A 15,798-nucleotide genomic window follows, 5' to 3' on the forward strand; every position below is an offset into this window, starting at 1 on the left:
TCCCTTCCACTAGTAAGCAAGAATCCAGAGTTGTTTGAACCATTAAGTGGGCAGTTTGTCCAATGACAGTTGAAGGCCTTAGGAATGGATCTCAGCAGATGGGAAACCCTGACATCCGAGCATTCAGCCTGGAGGCAGGTGGTGCATCACAGCCTCTCCCAATTTGAAGAGACACTTGTCCAGCAGGCCGAGGCAAAGAGGAAGTCCCGAAAGCAGCAAAATTAGGGAGCTGGACAGGGGACAGATTGGATTTGTCTTCAGTGTGAAAGGGATTGTCACTCTCTAATTGGCCTCCTCAGCCACACTAGACGCTGTTCCAAGTCCTCCATACAGAGCACGAAACCATAGTCTTTCGAGACTGAGGGATGCCTAATCTAAGTGCTAAAAGTGGATCCCTACCTTTTTTTTTTATCTTCCCCTACATCCAGGCACTGCACAGAACCAGAGTGACTCTGCTAGTCCGGTTTCTGCTACCACAGACTAGCATAGCTACTTGCCTTCCATGTTTCTGATTTCTCTTGAGGCCATCCTCTGTGCCAGAGCAGTCGGTGTTAACACAACCTGGGTTTGACTCTCATGGACTGAAAGTGTCTTAATGCCCACATTTTGAGAGTTTTTTCCTCTCAGAGATGAGAAGTTTAATATTAGCACAGGAAACTGTTTTCCCAGTGACAGTTTTAATCTCCTCCAGCAGTGTTGCTATCGTGATTTCTTTGCATGTCTCTTAGGAATGTGCTGTGCCTAAGAAAAGTTGAGGCTTGCTGTCTCACTTCTGTTTCTCCCCCCCCCTTTCAATCTTTCAGGAGCACCATATGGACACACCGTGTCTTGTTTCTGGAAGAAAGAATTCTCAATCACTGGACCGGTTTCACCATTTGGAATGCTGGAAAGCAAGGGCGGAAGCTTTTTAGGAGTTTGTCTTCAGCTAATCAGAAAAAAGTGAGTTTTCCAAGAAAAATCCACAAGCAGGGGCCACTTTAATGTAGTACTGCTGTCTCTGTTCATGCCCTTTACATTCAGAAGAGAACATTCCACAATGTTTATTACCTTGGCTTAAAGCAGGTATGGGCAAATGGGCCACATGTGGCCCCTTGTCATTTTAGCCACCCCTGAGAGCCCCTCCTAAGTTCCAAACAGCAAAGAAAAAAGAAAAAATTATGTTAAGAAGCCACCTATGTTTTTTGGGGGGGATCTCTAGGATTTTATTTTATTTCGTTTTTGCTTATGGGGCTTAAGGAGATTCCCCAAGACCCATTACAAAAATGTACCTGTCCGGACATGTCTTGCTTGTTTTTTTTTTAATGGTCATTTTGGGACCTATTGCAGCCCATGCTATCTTGAATTTGGCCCAAAGCCTTCAGAAACTGCCTGTCCCTGGATTACAAAATACATAGTATTCATTTTGGGTGTTAGGATTCTGTGCAGAAGGAGCAGAGGAACCTCTAATTGTCCATTTTGTTTTATCTCAGTGCTGAAAAATAAAAGATCAGAGCCTAGCTAGCATCAAATGGCTTTTTTCTATAACCAGGGTTGTAACAGTAAAGTATTCCTGAGCAAGTTTTCTTGTTAAGAACAGAAACATTGAGAAGGTTTGGGAAAGAAGACATATTAACCTGTTTAGCAGGAGACCACCCGTACAGAAAATGAAAGGTGCACTCACAGATAGCTCACTAGCAACAGTTCTGTTTCCTAAAGGCATATCTGTTTAACAGAGAGGTGTCTGCCTTAACTACTTGAATTAAGATCTAAAGAAGAAGAAGATAGCAATGTTCTGTAATCAATTATTTCTTTGAGAGCAATTACTCTCAAGTGTCATGAAGATGCTCAGTGCTTTATAAAACCTTGGCAAGAATCCTGTTAGGTTTTTATGTCGGCATAACACAATAACTGTACATCTCAGCAGTGAATTGTGACAAGTTGAAAAGTAACACTACAGCAAATGCCTATGCTGACTTCTTAATGGGTGGCAATTTGCCACCAAGATGTACATCAATTGAACCACACAGGCAGGCATAAATAATAGGATTCTGGCTGTTTTAAAACACAGAAGACTGGCCTGAAGACTTTGCTTATCTGTAGTGAAATCAGGTGGAGACATAATGTGAACCTCTTTGGAAGATGCATATTTTTATGTAGAATGGTTCTTAACCACTAGAGTTTCTCGCTACCTAAAGAAAGAAAAAAACAGTTGTGCATGGTAGTGTTTATTGATTTTCAGTCCCTGTGTTTGTGTATGTGTGTGTTCTGTGCCATCAATTCAGAACCAACGTATAGCGACTCTAATAGGTCTTTCAAAGTAAATGAAATATTTAAGGAATGGTTTTACAAGTTTATTTATTTATTTTATTTATTGTATTTCTACCCCGCCTATCTAGTCATTTCGTCGACCACTCCCTCAGTCAGTTTCTATAGCTGAGGAGGGATTTGAACCCTGTTCTCCAGCATCTTAGTCCATCACTCTACCCACTACCCCACACTGGGAATGTTTGATGCCTACGTTACCACAAAACAGCTCATTCTGTTTGTAAGGCCTCCAGCACTCTAGAGAGCCTTTTTGATGCTGATGGGATGGGAGCGAGTCATATGCAAGCAGCTTTCTGTTAGTAACTTGTTTGGATATAACTCACTGTTTTGAGCATCATCATAATCTTAACTCATTTTATATGCTTTTAAGATACATCACCTGAGCAGATTTTTAATAAAGATAGCTTAATCTGTCATCTTCTCCCTCTGAATGTATATGCATACATGAAAATCATATTGAAATCAAAATTTTGTTTCGTACTAATTTAAAACATAACCGACAGTCTTTTCCCTGATTGATCTTTTCTTTTGTCTGAAAATATATGTAACTGTACCCTTTTTTGCCAGCAATTTCTACTTTGCCAGCAATTTCTAGCACAGAGTGCTACTCCTATCCTCTGAAGATACCGGCCACAGAGACTGGCGAAACATTAAGAAGAACAACAGCCAAAGAGCCCGAAAAACCCACAACAACCAATTTCTACTGTCCTGCTGCTGATTTCATCTCTTCTCAACCTTTGTCATACCTCGTCAAGAATTGTGTCAGTCTGATATCATATACAGCACGTAGGAAAATATGATCTCTATATGCTGTACCATTACACAGAGTTCATAAATCAATTTTGCAGAGTTTCCTCTCCCATAAATTTGAGACTAGCTAACACATCCATGAAGGGAGAGCTCTTCGCCTTCCAAGGTTGTCCATTCTCTGGCTAAACAGCTCTTGCTCATGGGAAGTTCTTCATAATGTTTTAGTCAAAGTTTTCTTGCTTGTAATTTCAATTTATTCGTTGGCATCTTATCCACTGGAGACATAGAAAGCTTAGCTCCCTGTTCCACATAATAGCTCTTCAATATTTGAAGATGGCTATCTTATCACTTCTCAGACTTTTCCAGGCCAAATGTATCCTGCTGACTCGAAGTCTTTCTCTCACAGCTTGGTTTCCAGAGCCTCTGCCATTTTCGTTGCCCTCTTCTGGGCACATTCCAGCTTGTCAATATCCTTTTGGACACAGTATTCCAATTGAGATCTGACCAAAGCAGAATGGACCGTGACTGTTACACACTTTGATCTGGACCCAGTTGGTCTAGCCTAATCTTGGATTAGCTTTTGCTGCCACATCTCACTGATGGCTCATGCCCTATGGATTTAGAAAATTCTACAGGAATATAGAAGTCTTCTGAACTGGGTTAATTTTGGATTCTGTGTTTTAATTTGATACCGAAATATAACAAATTAAAAAAAATTCCAAATAGCCCTTAGGATCCATGATAACTTCTAGTATGAAAATGCATATAGTAAAGTCAGAAAACCATAGTACTAGCATGCCCCATGGACATATTTCAGATGCGGAGTTGGTGTTATGTAAGAAATATGGAAGGACAGATCCTGAAGCTGAGGCTCCAATACTTTGGCCATCTCATGAGAAGAGAAGACTCCTTGGAAAAGACCTTGATGTTAGGAAAGTGTGAGGGCAAGAGGAGAAGGGGACGACAGAGGACAAGATGGCTGGACAGCACCACCGAAGCTACCAACATGAATTTGACCCAACTCCAGGAGGCAGTGGAAGACAGGAGGGCCTGGTGTGATCTGGTCCGTGGGGTCATGAAGAGTCAGACATGACTAAACAACAACAACAAAGAAATAAACACACCCATACACATGTAATTCATTTTCTGTCTCCTGTAAGCTCAAGGTGACTCACAATTTCCATAGTCCAGAATACAAAACACGTGGTGAGGGACTTTCTTTTATAGAAAGAGTCACATATCTCTTAGGAGAAATTGTAGTCTCTGACCATGACAAAGCATGTGGATTTATATCTTTTTTGTGCCAGCAGCCCAAAATACACAGACAGAAAACGGAGAGAAGGGGACAGAGATAAAGAGCAGAAAGAACAGAGTGTCATTTGACTGGTATTTAATTTATAGTCTGTGAATGTTGCCCATCAGTTGCACAGATCTGCTGAATTCATGTCCAGTGCTGTATCTTCAAGGCCTTCCTTCCTTCCTTCCTTCCTTCCTTCCTTCCTTCCTTCCTTTCTTTTCTTTTCTTTTCTTTTCTTTTCTTTTCTTTTCTTTTCTTTTCTTTTCTTTTCTTTCTTTCTTTCTTTCTTTCTTTCTTTCTTTCTTTCTTTCTTTCTTTCTTTCTTTCTTTCTTTTCTCTCTCTCTCTTTCTGTTTTGGCAAATAGAGATGTGAATGGATTATTGCCAGCATGAGAAGCTTAGGTGCAGGACACATGCAAATGATTATTTCTTTCAAAGCTGACAGACGGGTCTACTCCAAAATGTTGAGTCATCTGAGTCACTTGAGTGCAGTTTGCAAACGTATTTGATGTTGCTATGGAAATTTCATCATTTTCCTCCATTGTTGGGCAATGTGCTCTGTGAAATCCCCTGTTTGCTTTCGTTTATCTTGGTTTCCAGCTGATGAAACTGTTTTAGAGATGTGGTGGGTAAGGATGGGGGTTCAGCCTGATGTCCTTGTAAAAGGAAAGACTTCTGAAATGAAATGCAGTAGCCAGTCCCTCTTTTGCAGTGCAGTATTTGTTTAGCTCTTCGCTTACTAGTTGAAAACGTTTCTTGCTTTACCTTGCTGAGGTAAAGGTTTCTAAACCTACCTTAACTTGGTGGTCTCCAGTATACATTTGTGTCCTTTGTTGCCACCCACCGAGAGAAACACTGGTGCAACACACACAAAAATCAAGCAGCTGTCTGTCTACAGTCTCTTGCCATCAAGCCAGACAGCTTTTCTTTGTATTGCAGCATGAAGAAGCCCTTCCCACTCCTGGTGTGGCTCTGATTAACTGAGATGCTGACATTCTTCCAAGCTGACCTTTGCATAACATTTGCTTTGGCAACACTGTAGGCCAGGATATTAGTTTGCTTCTATCGAGGTTGCAATTAGACATACTCCTTTTCTGCTTTATTTTGCTGTTGAAAAACAGATGGGAGCATTATCCCTATTGGTACTAAATTTTATATTTATTGCAGCGTTCTCTCTCACAGAGAGACACCCCATGTGCTGTGCCTGGCTTAAAGTGTGTGTGTGTGTTGTAATGATTCACTAGATTGTTATTCAGTGCTTTCTTCCTACTGAGATAGCATTTTAGTGTTCGTGATGGAGGTCTGGCACATGCTTAAGGTGTTAGAACAATCTGGCCCTTGTTAGAAATGGGATGCTGCCAGCCCAAGTTGGTCTGTAGTTTAGGAGTGGGGAATATGTAGCCTTTCATATGTTTTTAGATTACAACTCACATCATCCTCACCATTGGCTATGCTGCCTTAAGTTGCTGGGAGAGGCAGTCCAGTAACATCTGGAAGACCATGCATTCCCCATTCCAGTTCTACTTGGACCCAGTATATTTCCCCTAGCTGAGCTCCAAACAGAGGTGGGTTTTCAACCCCCTCCGTCACATGATTGCAAAGGGCCATCTCACAATACCATCACCCCCTCCCAAAAAGCCAAAACCTTTACAAAAAGTAAAGAGCTCAAAATGTCTGTCTTCCCCCCAACTACACCCTGCTTGACCGCTTGCAGGATGGGAATCCATTCCTGTGAAACCTACTGTGGTGATCACCCTGCTTTTGGCTCATGTAGGAGATTATTTGCATTTACCAATGGGAGATGTTGGGAGGTGGACCCAGAGAAACCAGAAGGGAGGGGTGAGGCAGAGAAGAAGACTTTTGGGAGTGAGTCAGTTAGCCAGTTAGAGTCAGAGATGAGAGTATGAAGAAGTTGGTCTGTGGGAGTTAGAGAGCGTGGTATAGTGAGGAGTTAAGGTAGGCAGTTACGAGTGTGGAACTTATAGAGAGCTAAGAGGGTTCAGAATGAAACAAGTTATTACTAATCTAATGAGTACTTTAAAGCAGCGGTCCCCACAGCCCCACAGACTGGCTGGGGAAGGCGGGTCACTCCCCTGCACAACCATGTGTGAAGGAGCATGCATGCTCTTGTGCAGGTTTTCAGGTGCATGCGCAAAGGTGCATGGGTGCTCGTGCAGGTGTGCGCTCACTTGTGCACATGCGCAGAGTGGTGCAGCACTCATGTGGGCGCTTGCATGCAGGCGCGAACAGGCTGTGTGTGGGGATTGCATGCTGGAGTGGGGGGGAGGAGTCTGTCTCCATGGCCTGGTCCAGCTGAGGCCATGAACTGGGAGTTGGGGACCTCTGCTTTAAAGTCTGTGATAACCTGTTTAACCGAACTGTAACCAATAAATCTGTTCTGTTCAACTTTATGCTTAGCTTGGACTTCAGTCTTTCTAATTAAAAGGTGTTGACAGAGGTCAGCTGGTGGCAGCGTAAAGAAGAGAACGTGTTGCGGGCCTCAGGCGAGTGAAATAATCTGGGGACATATGAGGGGCACATCACACCTATTTGGTCCTTTTCCTACTCCAGTGACTCATTTTTCTTCTTCTTTGGTATTTCCTTCTACCTCTGTTCTCTTACTTCCTCCCAGATCTTTGCTACGGAAAACATTCATCTGTCTCATGGCTCAGGCGACGTGAAACCTCTGATCCGTTTTTAAAAGTAGCTTCCAATCAACACCAAGCATAAAGCTCTTCTATTTATTATGGGAGCTCTTAGGAGTCTCATCATTATGAATGTATTTCCTTGCTTATGGCTGTTGCCTCTCCAACCTCATGCCTCTTCTATTTCCAGAGTCTAACCTTCCAATTCAGGGGTGGCCCTTGGCTGTCTAGATTTTGGAGAAACTGAACTCTCCAAACTCTCCAAAGTTATTGACTTTACTGTCTGGGGTTTCTGGGAACTGAAGCCTAGCAACATCTGGTAACTTTGGGAGCCCCCAGTTTAGATCATGGTCAATTGACGGGCCCCTAGTCCTTAGTCAGCCTTATGAATAATATGGCCCAGCTGCCAAGCTGATGGCATGAGTGCCATGAGAATCGCAAGCTGAATAACTTTGTGAAACTGTCCGAGAGGGGGTTGCTGAACTCATAAGCCCTGACTGTGGTAAAAAGCCAGGCCTACGCTTTTTCCTTCTGTCATTCATGTCACTCTATCTCCTGCCCTATGGACTGGAGACAAAATGCCCTTGCAGCCTGAAGCCCCCTCACCTCTCTGCAAGAGTCTAGTAGTGTGCTAAAGGAGTACATTTTCCTTGACTTCTTATACACAGTTGCTTCCGCTGATCTAGCAAATATTTTGTTTCCTTCTTAAATGTGTGGGGCTCTCTCTCTCTCTCTCTCTCTCTCTCTCTCGCTCTCTCTCTCTCTCTCTTTCTTTTTTTCTTTTTTTTGCAAAAGATACCAAAATCTGCTGATTTTGGAAGAAAGTCAAAAGTATTTCAAGGGCTTCCCTTTTGCTACAAGAGCCATTTTGCATTCGCCCAAACAGTTTTAAGGAGGAACAGCTTTCCCGCTTTATTTTTCTCGGATTTAAGGGCTTGACAGGACATTGTTATAGTGTTTCCTCAGAGTGAAACTGAGCAGACTCTTTTTGTTTAAAAAAACATCCGATTCACCTTGAGCTTGCACCTGTACATAGAAATCAACCATTTTATGGAATGCCATATGGGTCTGTTTTATGCTTGTCAGTTGAGCCTCAGGAATAAGCATATTAGGGCTGTTGTTACGCATTTATTCCCCCATCAATGCAGCTCAAGCAGTTTTAATGAGGAAAGCACAGATAGACCTGAAATCCTTGCTGGGCTAGTGATGGTGCATCAAGTGATGTACATTGTAGACTGCACATATGGAAGTGTGCAGGTCTATAAAATGTCTCTGCACTAGAGAGATTGTACAAGTAGGTACAGTGGTGCCTCGCATAACGATGTTAATTGGTTCCAGAAAAAAAAACGTTATGTGAAAACATCGTTATGGGAAGCACCATTTCCCATAGGAATGCATTGAAAACCGGTTAATCCGTTCCAACTGGAACGGATTATCCGGTTTTTTCCCTCCGGCTTGGATCTGACCCATGGCGGCTACCTCAGGCATGGCTGGACTCCCTAGAGTCCGGCCATGGCTGGGGTAGCCGCTGCGGTTACCCTTTAAGCGGCGGAGACAGGCTGGGGGGTGGATCGGGGAGCTTGAAGCCTCTCCGCGCCGCCTTCCCAGGTCGTTCCCGGACTTCTGGAAGTCCGGGAACGACCTGGGTAAGCAGCGCTGGGAGGCTTCAAGCTTCCCGATCCACCCCCCAGCCTGTCCCCGATGCCGGTAGCCTCCCCCGCCGCCTACCCAGCCCGTTCTCGGACACCTAGGTGTCCGAGAACGGGCTGGGTAGGCGGCGCAAGGAGGCTTTAAGCAGCGGGGACAGGCTGGGGGGTGAATCGGGAAGCTTGAAGCCTTCCCGCGCTGCTTACCCAGGCTGTTCCCGGACTTCTGGAAGTCCGGGAACGGCCGGGGTAGGCGGCGCGGAGAGGCTTCAAGCTTCCCGGTCCACCCCCCAGCCTGTCCCCGGAGCTCGGAAGGGAATTGTCGGCAGGGGACGGTGGCTTCGGGGTCCTGCCGACATTTTCCCCCAGCTGAGCAGCGGGGCTTCAAAGCTCCCGCCGCTCAGCTGGGGGAAAATGGTGCCTATGGGGAAAAATCGCAAAGCGATTTTTCCCCATAGGCAAGATCGTTGTGCGATCGCAAAAGCGATGGCAACAAAGCCATCGCTATGCGATTTTTTCGTTAAATGGGGCACTCGTTAAGCGAGGCACCACTGTATCTTTTAGACATGCTGAAAGTTTGTCCTGTGGGTTCTGACAAATTAATAAGTATGAAGTGGGCTGCTTCACACAGTGCTTTACTTTTACATGTACATCTACAAGATGTGCATTGTGAATGAGGTACCCTGGCCCTCTAATTAATGAACTAGTATTCAGAACTTGGAAACTTCTCCAAACAAAACAAAAATATTGCCATTGTTTGTCATTTTAAAAACTAACATTTCGACAGTATGCGCACACGACGTAAGGGGGGGAACCACATATCTTACTAAAACTCAAAAAAGCTTATCTAAAATTAGTGCACCCATCACCTGGACCAGCAGAGATACGTTTCCTTCATAGTTTTGATTATGATGCCCCATAACCCTTTCAAAATTATGTTATCTCTTGTTTGAGTAGATGGCCTTCACCTTCCAATAATACAAAGTTCAAGAAGTCCTGCCATATTTTGAAAACTCTTTTACCAGTCCTTTTAAAAAATTTATATCCCATGTTGACTTATCATTAACTGCTATTTTTCAGACTTCATTAGACCATTCAGTTAATTGAAACTTACGTTTCAATTTCCAATTTCTCACAATCACTAAAACGCTATATTTTTAAAACAAAAATGAGGAGCTTTGCTTGCCCTCTGTGTCTCCCCAGTAAAGAGGCTGTTTCACAAAGTGATTTTTCTAGTCGTGCTAAAATGGTTTTTAATAGTCGTGCCAGAGTCTATAATTGATCAACCTCATGATATCTGCCATAACAAGTATTGCCTCCTGTGTGTCAGACATTAGTCTTATCTTTTCCCTCAGCCCTTTGTAGATTTTGAACCATGGAGTTAAAATGTTAAACATACAAAACAAGTGTACTGTATACTGAACATTCCCCTTTGAATAAGGGACTTTCTGGGATGTGTATGTGGTTTCACACAGTTTTTATAAGAAGCCAGCTATGAAGGTCTTTTGATGGGTGTGTATGTGTGTGACAAATAAAGAAGAGATGTAAATTAATGTTTTAATATTCTAAAGTAAGCAGTTTGTGTGAGTGTCTTACAGAATGTTATATAAACAATTAGGCAGAAATTTTCTGTCCGGTTTCTGAATACATCCTTCTTTCTTTTTTAATTAAAAGGTAAATAATGATGACACAAAAATAAGCAACTTAAGACTAGACCACCCATGTGAATATAGGTTAATGCAGGAAGTACCTATTTCAAGACATTTGTGTTACCCTGACCTGTGTTTGCATTCTGTACTACTCTAAACTATTTAAGGTAGGAAGAAGAGTAAGAATTGTACATAGAGGTCCCCAGAGCTAAATAGTTGGACTTCTTTGTGAAACACATGTTGGATTCTTCCTGTTTTTTTGCGGCTGAGGTATTCTCAGGGTACTAACGTTTTTAAAATGTGATATGGATTTAAATGTTACTTTTTGCTCTGATTTTTAAAATTGGATTTGGATAATTTGGATCTCAGTGTCAATTCAAACTGTTTGAGACGAAGTCACTTTCTAACTCAGTTCTGTGAAAGTTGAGAATAGCAATAACCTATCTCCAAAGCTTATCCGTTCTGATAAACCTTTAGGAACAGGGCAAGCTATAAATCTAAAACAGATAAATACAGCTGTTTTGAGTTTTCACATTTTCTTCTTTCGAAACTGGTGTTAATCAATTTAATGGTACCAAAGCTAGCAAACTTATAATTGATTTGTGCAAGAATGAAGTTGATATGCCAAAGATGGAGCTCATGAAATTCAGATTACTATGTTGATAGAAGTGCTGGGCTTTTTTTTAAAAAAAAAACACCATACATCTTGGAGAAATTGCTACAAAGCAATATCTTTTCAGAGAATGGGAGCCTTTTATTTACCTGCTTCAAAAAAGAGCTCAAGTTTATTCAAATGCTACAAATCTTACATAAATGCATGCTTTGGCAATTGATGTTTATGATGATAAATGGCCATTTATGGTCATTTTATGCTGGTATAATACAAACTATTAAAGTTTTTAGTGACAATTTGCCACAAGTTAGGAAGGCTACATGGATGTTGTTTGTTGTGCCCCAAATTGAACAACTTGGCACACAACAGATAGTGCCTGTTTTTAACTTGCAGTAGCATACTATGAAAAGTTACGCCATTTGTGTTATGCTTGTGAATATAACTAATAGGACTTTTATCAATGATTAATAATAGTAGTCGTTGTTATTAGTGCTGACATCTTCATGGTTGCCATCTTATGGACTTGGCCTACACCACCAAATAGGGTAAAACCGAGCAATTGAATAAATAAAAGGTTTACAGACTAGGTGTCCAGGGAAGGCTTCAACAACACCTTATAAGATCATTCATTACTGTCTTTTCATAGCCAGCGGTTTTTTAAGAAATAAAATGGATGCATGCCATTGAAAGATATATACAGTGGTACCTTGACTTACAAACTTGATCCATATTGAAACAGCGTTCGTACGTCAAAAAGTTCGTAAGTCGAGGCAAACTTTTCCATAGGAATGCATTGAAAACCATTTAATCGGTACCTGCTGTTTTTCGTTCTTAAGTCGAGGCGCTGTTCTTAAGTTGAAGCATTAGTTTCCCATAGGAACTAATGCAAAGCTGGTTAATCCGTATCTACCACTAGGGGTTGATTTTTCTTCTTCTTTTGACCTAAGGTGAACTTAGGGCAGGAAAGGTTTTTTTTCCTCTTTTTTTGGTTTGTAAGTCGAGGCTCCGTTCGCAGGTCGAAGCAACTTTTTGCGAATGGAGCCGTTTGTAACTTGAATCGTTCACAACTAGGGACGTTCGTAAGTCCACGTACCACTATACAATAAATACTGTATTCCTTGTGTGACTGCGTGCTTTTAGAATCTGAACAAACATCACATCCCATGTATTAAGCACATTAGGATGCTTTTCTTATCTAAAGTTCTTGATCTGTGGGAAAACGGTCATGAGTAGTCCTTTCCTCGTCCATGTTACAGTGGGGTAAATGACTGAGAACACAAACGCTCCCATCTCAGTGATACGATTTCTTTAAGTTCACTGTCGTATTTTAAAGATCTGCATTATGGGTTTAATCTGGAATGTACTTGCCTAGTAGGGCAGAAATGCTCTGCTGATGGAAAATGCTTCTCCCTGATATTTTTTGGGGAAGGGGGGGATCTACCTCTTCCCCTGCACCACAGTTTGCCCCACCAGGAGCATCTCCAGACCCTGTGTGTTCCATTTCCTGGAAGTTGAATGGACTGCCATGACAACAATGAGACAAGGAACACACTTGGACCAACCTAGTTGCACTTGCTCACGGCTTGATCTGATACATTGTAAATGAGAAGGTGTCCTTAAACTGGAATTTCAGCCAGTCACATGGAAAGATTTGCTTTTATTGCAGTGTGGTTTATAGATCTTGCCTTGCCAGATACTTTAGATAATTTCTCATGTTGCATTCTTTTCAGAATATGCATATCAAGTAGCATTTTCCGGAAGGTCCTCTTGGTATTGCATGCTTGTCTTATCTTAGTTGTTCTCCATTTTCCAGACTGAAGCAAAATGTTAACCTACAACTTTCTTATCTTGTGTGTAGCAGCATCCAAACTGTAGCCTTGCTGGTCCTGAGCTAAGTAAGAATACCTGTGCTTAGCTCCTGTGTATGTTTTCTGGCAGCTCCAAAGTCAACTAAGGCCCCAGGGTGTTTGTGTTTATTTCCGAGTTTTGTCTTTTCTAAATGTTCTGTGTATCAACTTACAGTTCAGACAGTAGCAATGCCAAACGTGCTGAGATTTGGGAGTGTGCACTCCCCCACCCCACCCCAGCCTGGTCTGTGGCCAGATAAGGACATACAGATGGGTGTCTGAACCGCCTTTTGCCCTTCTGGAGATGCTCTGAAACAATTTGCAGATAATGTGATGTGATCTGGAGATACTCTGCTAGAACTGCGGTTTAAGTCTCTGGCTGTGGAGCCAGAAGTTGGTAGTTCAGTCCTCCGCTGTGGTTCCTTGGCAGGGTCTGGACCGGATAATCTGGACGGTCCTTTCCAGCTCTGCAGTTCTAAGATAACTAAGCTTCTTGTCTGCTTCTACATTTGTAAGTTTCCAAAACTCCAGGGAGAAGAAGACAGTCACACAAATAGGGAAATGCAAATTGCAAGGTGGAGCCAATAGCACAAAGGCACCAGGCCTCAGAGTGGGAGAGGGCTGGGGGGGGGGAAGAAATGCTTCTGGCCAGAACACCCCGTCGTTTGAGCTAGATGCTCTGCTTTCTTTTTCCTGTTCTTTTTTTCCCCCTAGACTGCAGGAGAAAAACAGCAATCTCACCAGTGAGCAGAGACGCTTCCTAAGGCAGTCGCAGAGAAAGGAATGAGTGACAGACTTTTAAAAGATGCCTTTTTGAAAGGGCCATGGGGGCAGCCTGCTCTTCCTACACACAACTTGTTCCCTTTCTCAACCTCTCTTTTTATATTCATCAGAACAGCTAGTAGGTTTATTCATGGCGGTGGGGATTTAACAGTTTATTTTTGTTGGGAAAAAAAGTAGAAGAAAGTTCCAAACCTATCACTACACTTTCTGTTCTTTATTTATCTCTCTCCTGCTTCCTCTTCTTACTTGTTCCTGAATCTGATGCTGCTGTTTGGCAAAAAGGGTGTGGATACCAAATGACTGCAGAAAGAAATCTTATAAGTACTAAGAACATATAGATTTTGATGATTTACTCAATAACTTTGCAGCAAGAAAAGGGAAGGAAGGATCTTTTGCAAAGTAAATAGTAAATTACCAATGTACTCTTCCATTTGTGATAGCTCATAAGGTATTTAACTCTGATTCTCTTCCCCCACTTCTAATTTAATTATTTAATATGAGGGTCCTCTGGGCGGGGATACTCCTCTACCCTGTGTGTACCACTGGGCTCTTTGCCCTATGGTCATGCCTAAAATGCAGACATGGCCCAGATTTCAATAGTGTTGCAGCATTTGGCTAAATGTGGGCCACATTACATCTGAGTTGCGTAAGACTCATGAATAGCAGATGTCAAACCTTGTCAACTTGTTGGCCATTTCTGTAGTGTTGGGTTCAGATGCCAGTTTGTACAGCTAAAGTGGTTAAAAGAGACCAACTCTTCCTCATCAGCTACACAACAGGTCCCTGAAAATTCTACCCAGGGAATCAGATGATGCCAGAGAATGGAATGAGCTCTGGTGTAGAGGAGAAGGTTCCTCACCAGCTGGCAGAGGAGCCTTTTGGGAGGAGAACCCTTCAGCCCATGGAAGGTGGATCCAGGATCCAGTCCATAATGGTTGTGCAATATATTTTCCTGCTGAGTTGATGTATTTTAATTATTTTTAAGTTTTGCTTTATACTTTGCCACCTGGGTATTATAAGGGCAAATATTAACAATGAAACAAACTAACAGGAGTGTAAATGATCTCAACAAGTGCAAAAAATAAGACTGCTGAAAATGGTGATTGTGATGATGTAACAATCACAAATAATGTGATTGTGTAAATATGTTTGTTATGTGCTGTGTCTTTCTCTATCGGCTTGGGCATGTCGTGAGAATGGCTGACAGTCGGATTCCAAAAGATCTCCTGTATGGAGAATTAGTGCAGGGAAAGCACCCCAGAGGGAGACCACAGTTGCGATACAAGGATATCTGCAAGTGGGATCTGAAGGCCTTAGTACAGTGGGGTCTTGACTTAAGAACGGCTTGAGTTAAGAACATTTTGACTTAAGAACCACGCTCATAGGAAAATATTGACTTGACTTAAGTACTTAGATTTGAGTTAAGAACTGAAAAAAAAACACATGGGAGGCAGGGAAAGTGCAAAATGTGAACTTTCAGTTAACTGTTGGCCAGTGAAAAGGGTGCCTGTCTGCTTCCTCACTCCTCCCAGCGTTTAGAGAGTGGATTGGGAGACAGTCTTCAGACTGCCTGGTACTGCCTGGACTGTATTTTCCCTGCCTTCCCTGAACCTTTCTTGACCTAAGAAAAAAAGAAACAAAATATCCCCCTCTAGTGGTCGAAGGCGGAATAGCAGCTTCCCATTTGTTTCTATGGACGGAAAAGAGCAGATACGAATCAAATGGTTTTCAATGCATTCCTATGAAAAATGCAGATTTGACCTGAGAATTTTTTGACTTGAGAACCGCCTTCCAATACAGATTAAGTTCTCAAGTCAAGACCCCACTGTAATGGACCTCAACAGATGGGAAATCTTGACATCTGAGCGTTCAGCCTGGAGACAGGCGGTACAGCATAGCCTCTCCCATTTTGAATAGACACTTGTTCAGCAGGCCGAGGCAAAGAGGCAGCCCTGAAACCAGAAAAATCAGGGAGCTGGACAGGGGACAGATTGTATTTGTCTTTATTGTGGAAAGGATTGTCCCTCTCAAATTGGCTTTCTCAGCCACACTAGACACTGTTTGAAGTCCTCCATACAGAGCACGTTACCATAGTCTCTTCTTTCTCTGTCTCTCTGTTTTGCTTTCTTTATTGAAATTTTTATATAGAATCCATGTTCATCTAACTAAGTGATTTAAGCTCCTAAAGGTGAAGTTGTTTCAGTTTGCGCATAGAGGAATTTAGGAATCCTATGCTGGAGTTTGTGTTGATGCCAGTCCTGTCT

At 42.4% G+C, this 15,798-nt stretch overlaps 1 protein-coding gene across 11 annotated transcripts in view; it reads left to right on the forward strand.

The window, feature by feature from the left end:
- QTGAL (queuosine-tRNA galactosyltransferase) overlaps positions 1–15,798 on the forward strand; it is a 268,261-nt gene that overhangs the window by 233,535 nt on the left and 18,928 nt on the right. For all 11 annotated transcript variants that reach the window (XM_078385931.1, XM_078385930.1, XM_020785917.3 and 8 more), the window contains one exon: positions 804–939. In XM_078385931.1, the coding sequence (XP_078242057.1) occupies positions 804–939 (136 nt within the window). The remainder of the gene's footprint in view (positions 1–803; positions 940–15,798) is intronic.

This window comes from Pogona vitticeps, chromosome 2, assembly GCF_051106095.1.
Source record: "Pogona vitticeps strain Pit_001003342236 chromosome 2, PviZW2.1, whole genome shotgun sequence".
In the NCBI taxonomy this organism is placed as follows: Eukaryota; Metazoa; Chordata; class Lepidosauria; order Squamata; family Agamidae; genus Pogona; species Pogona vitticeps.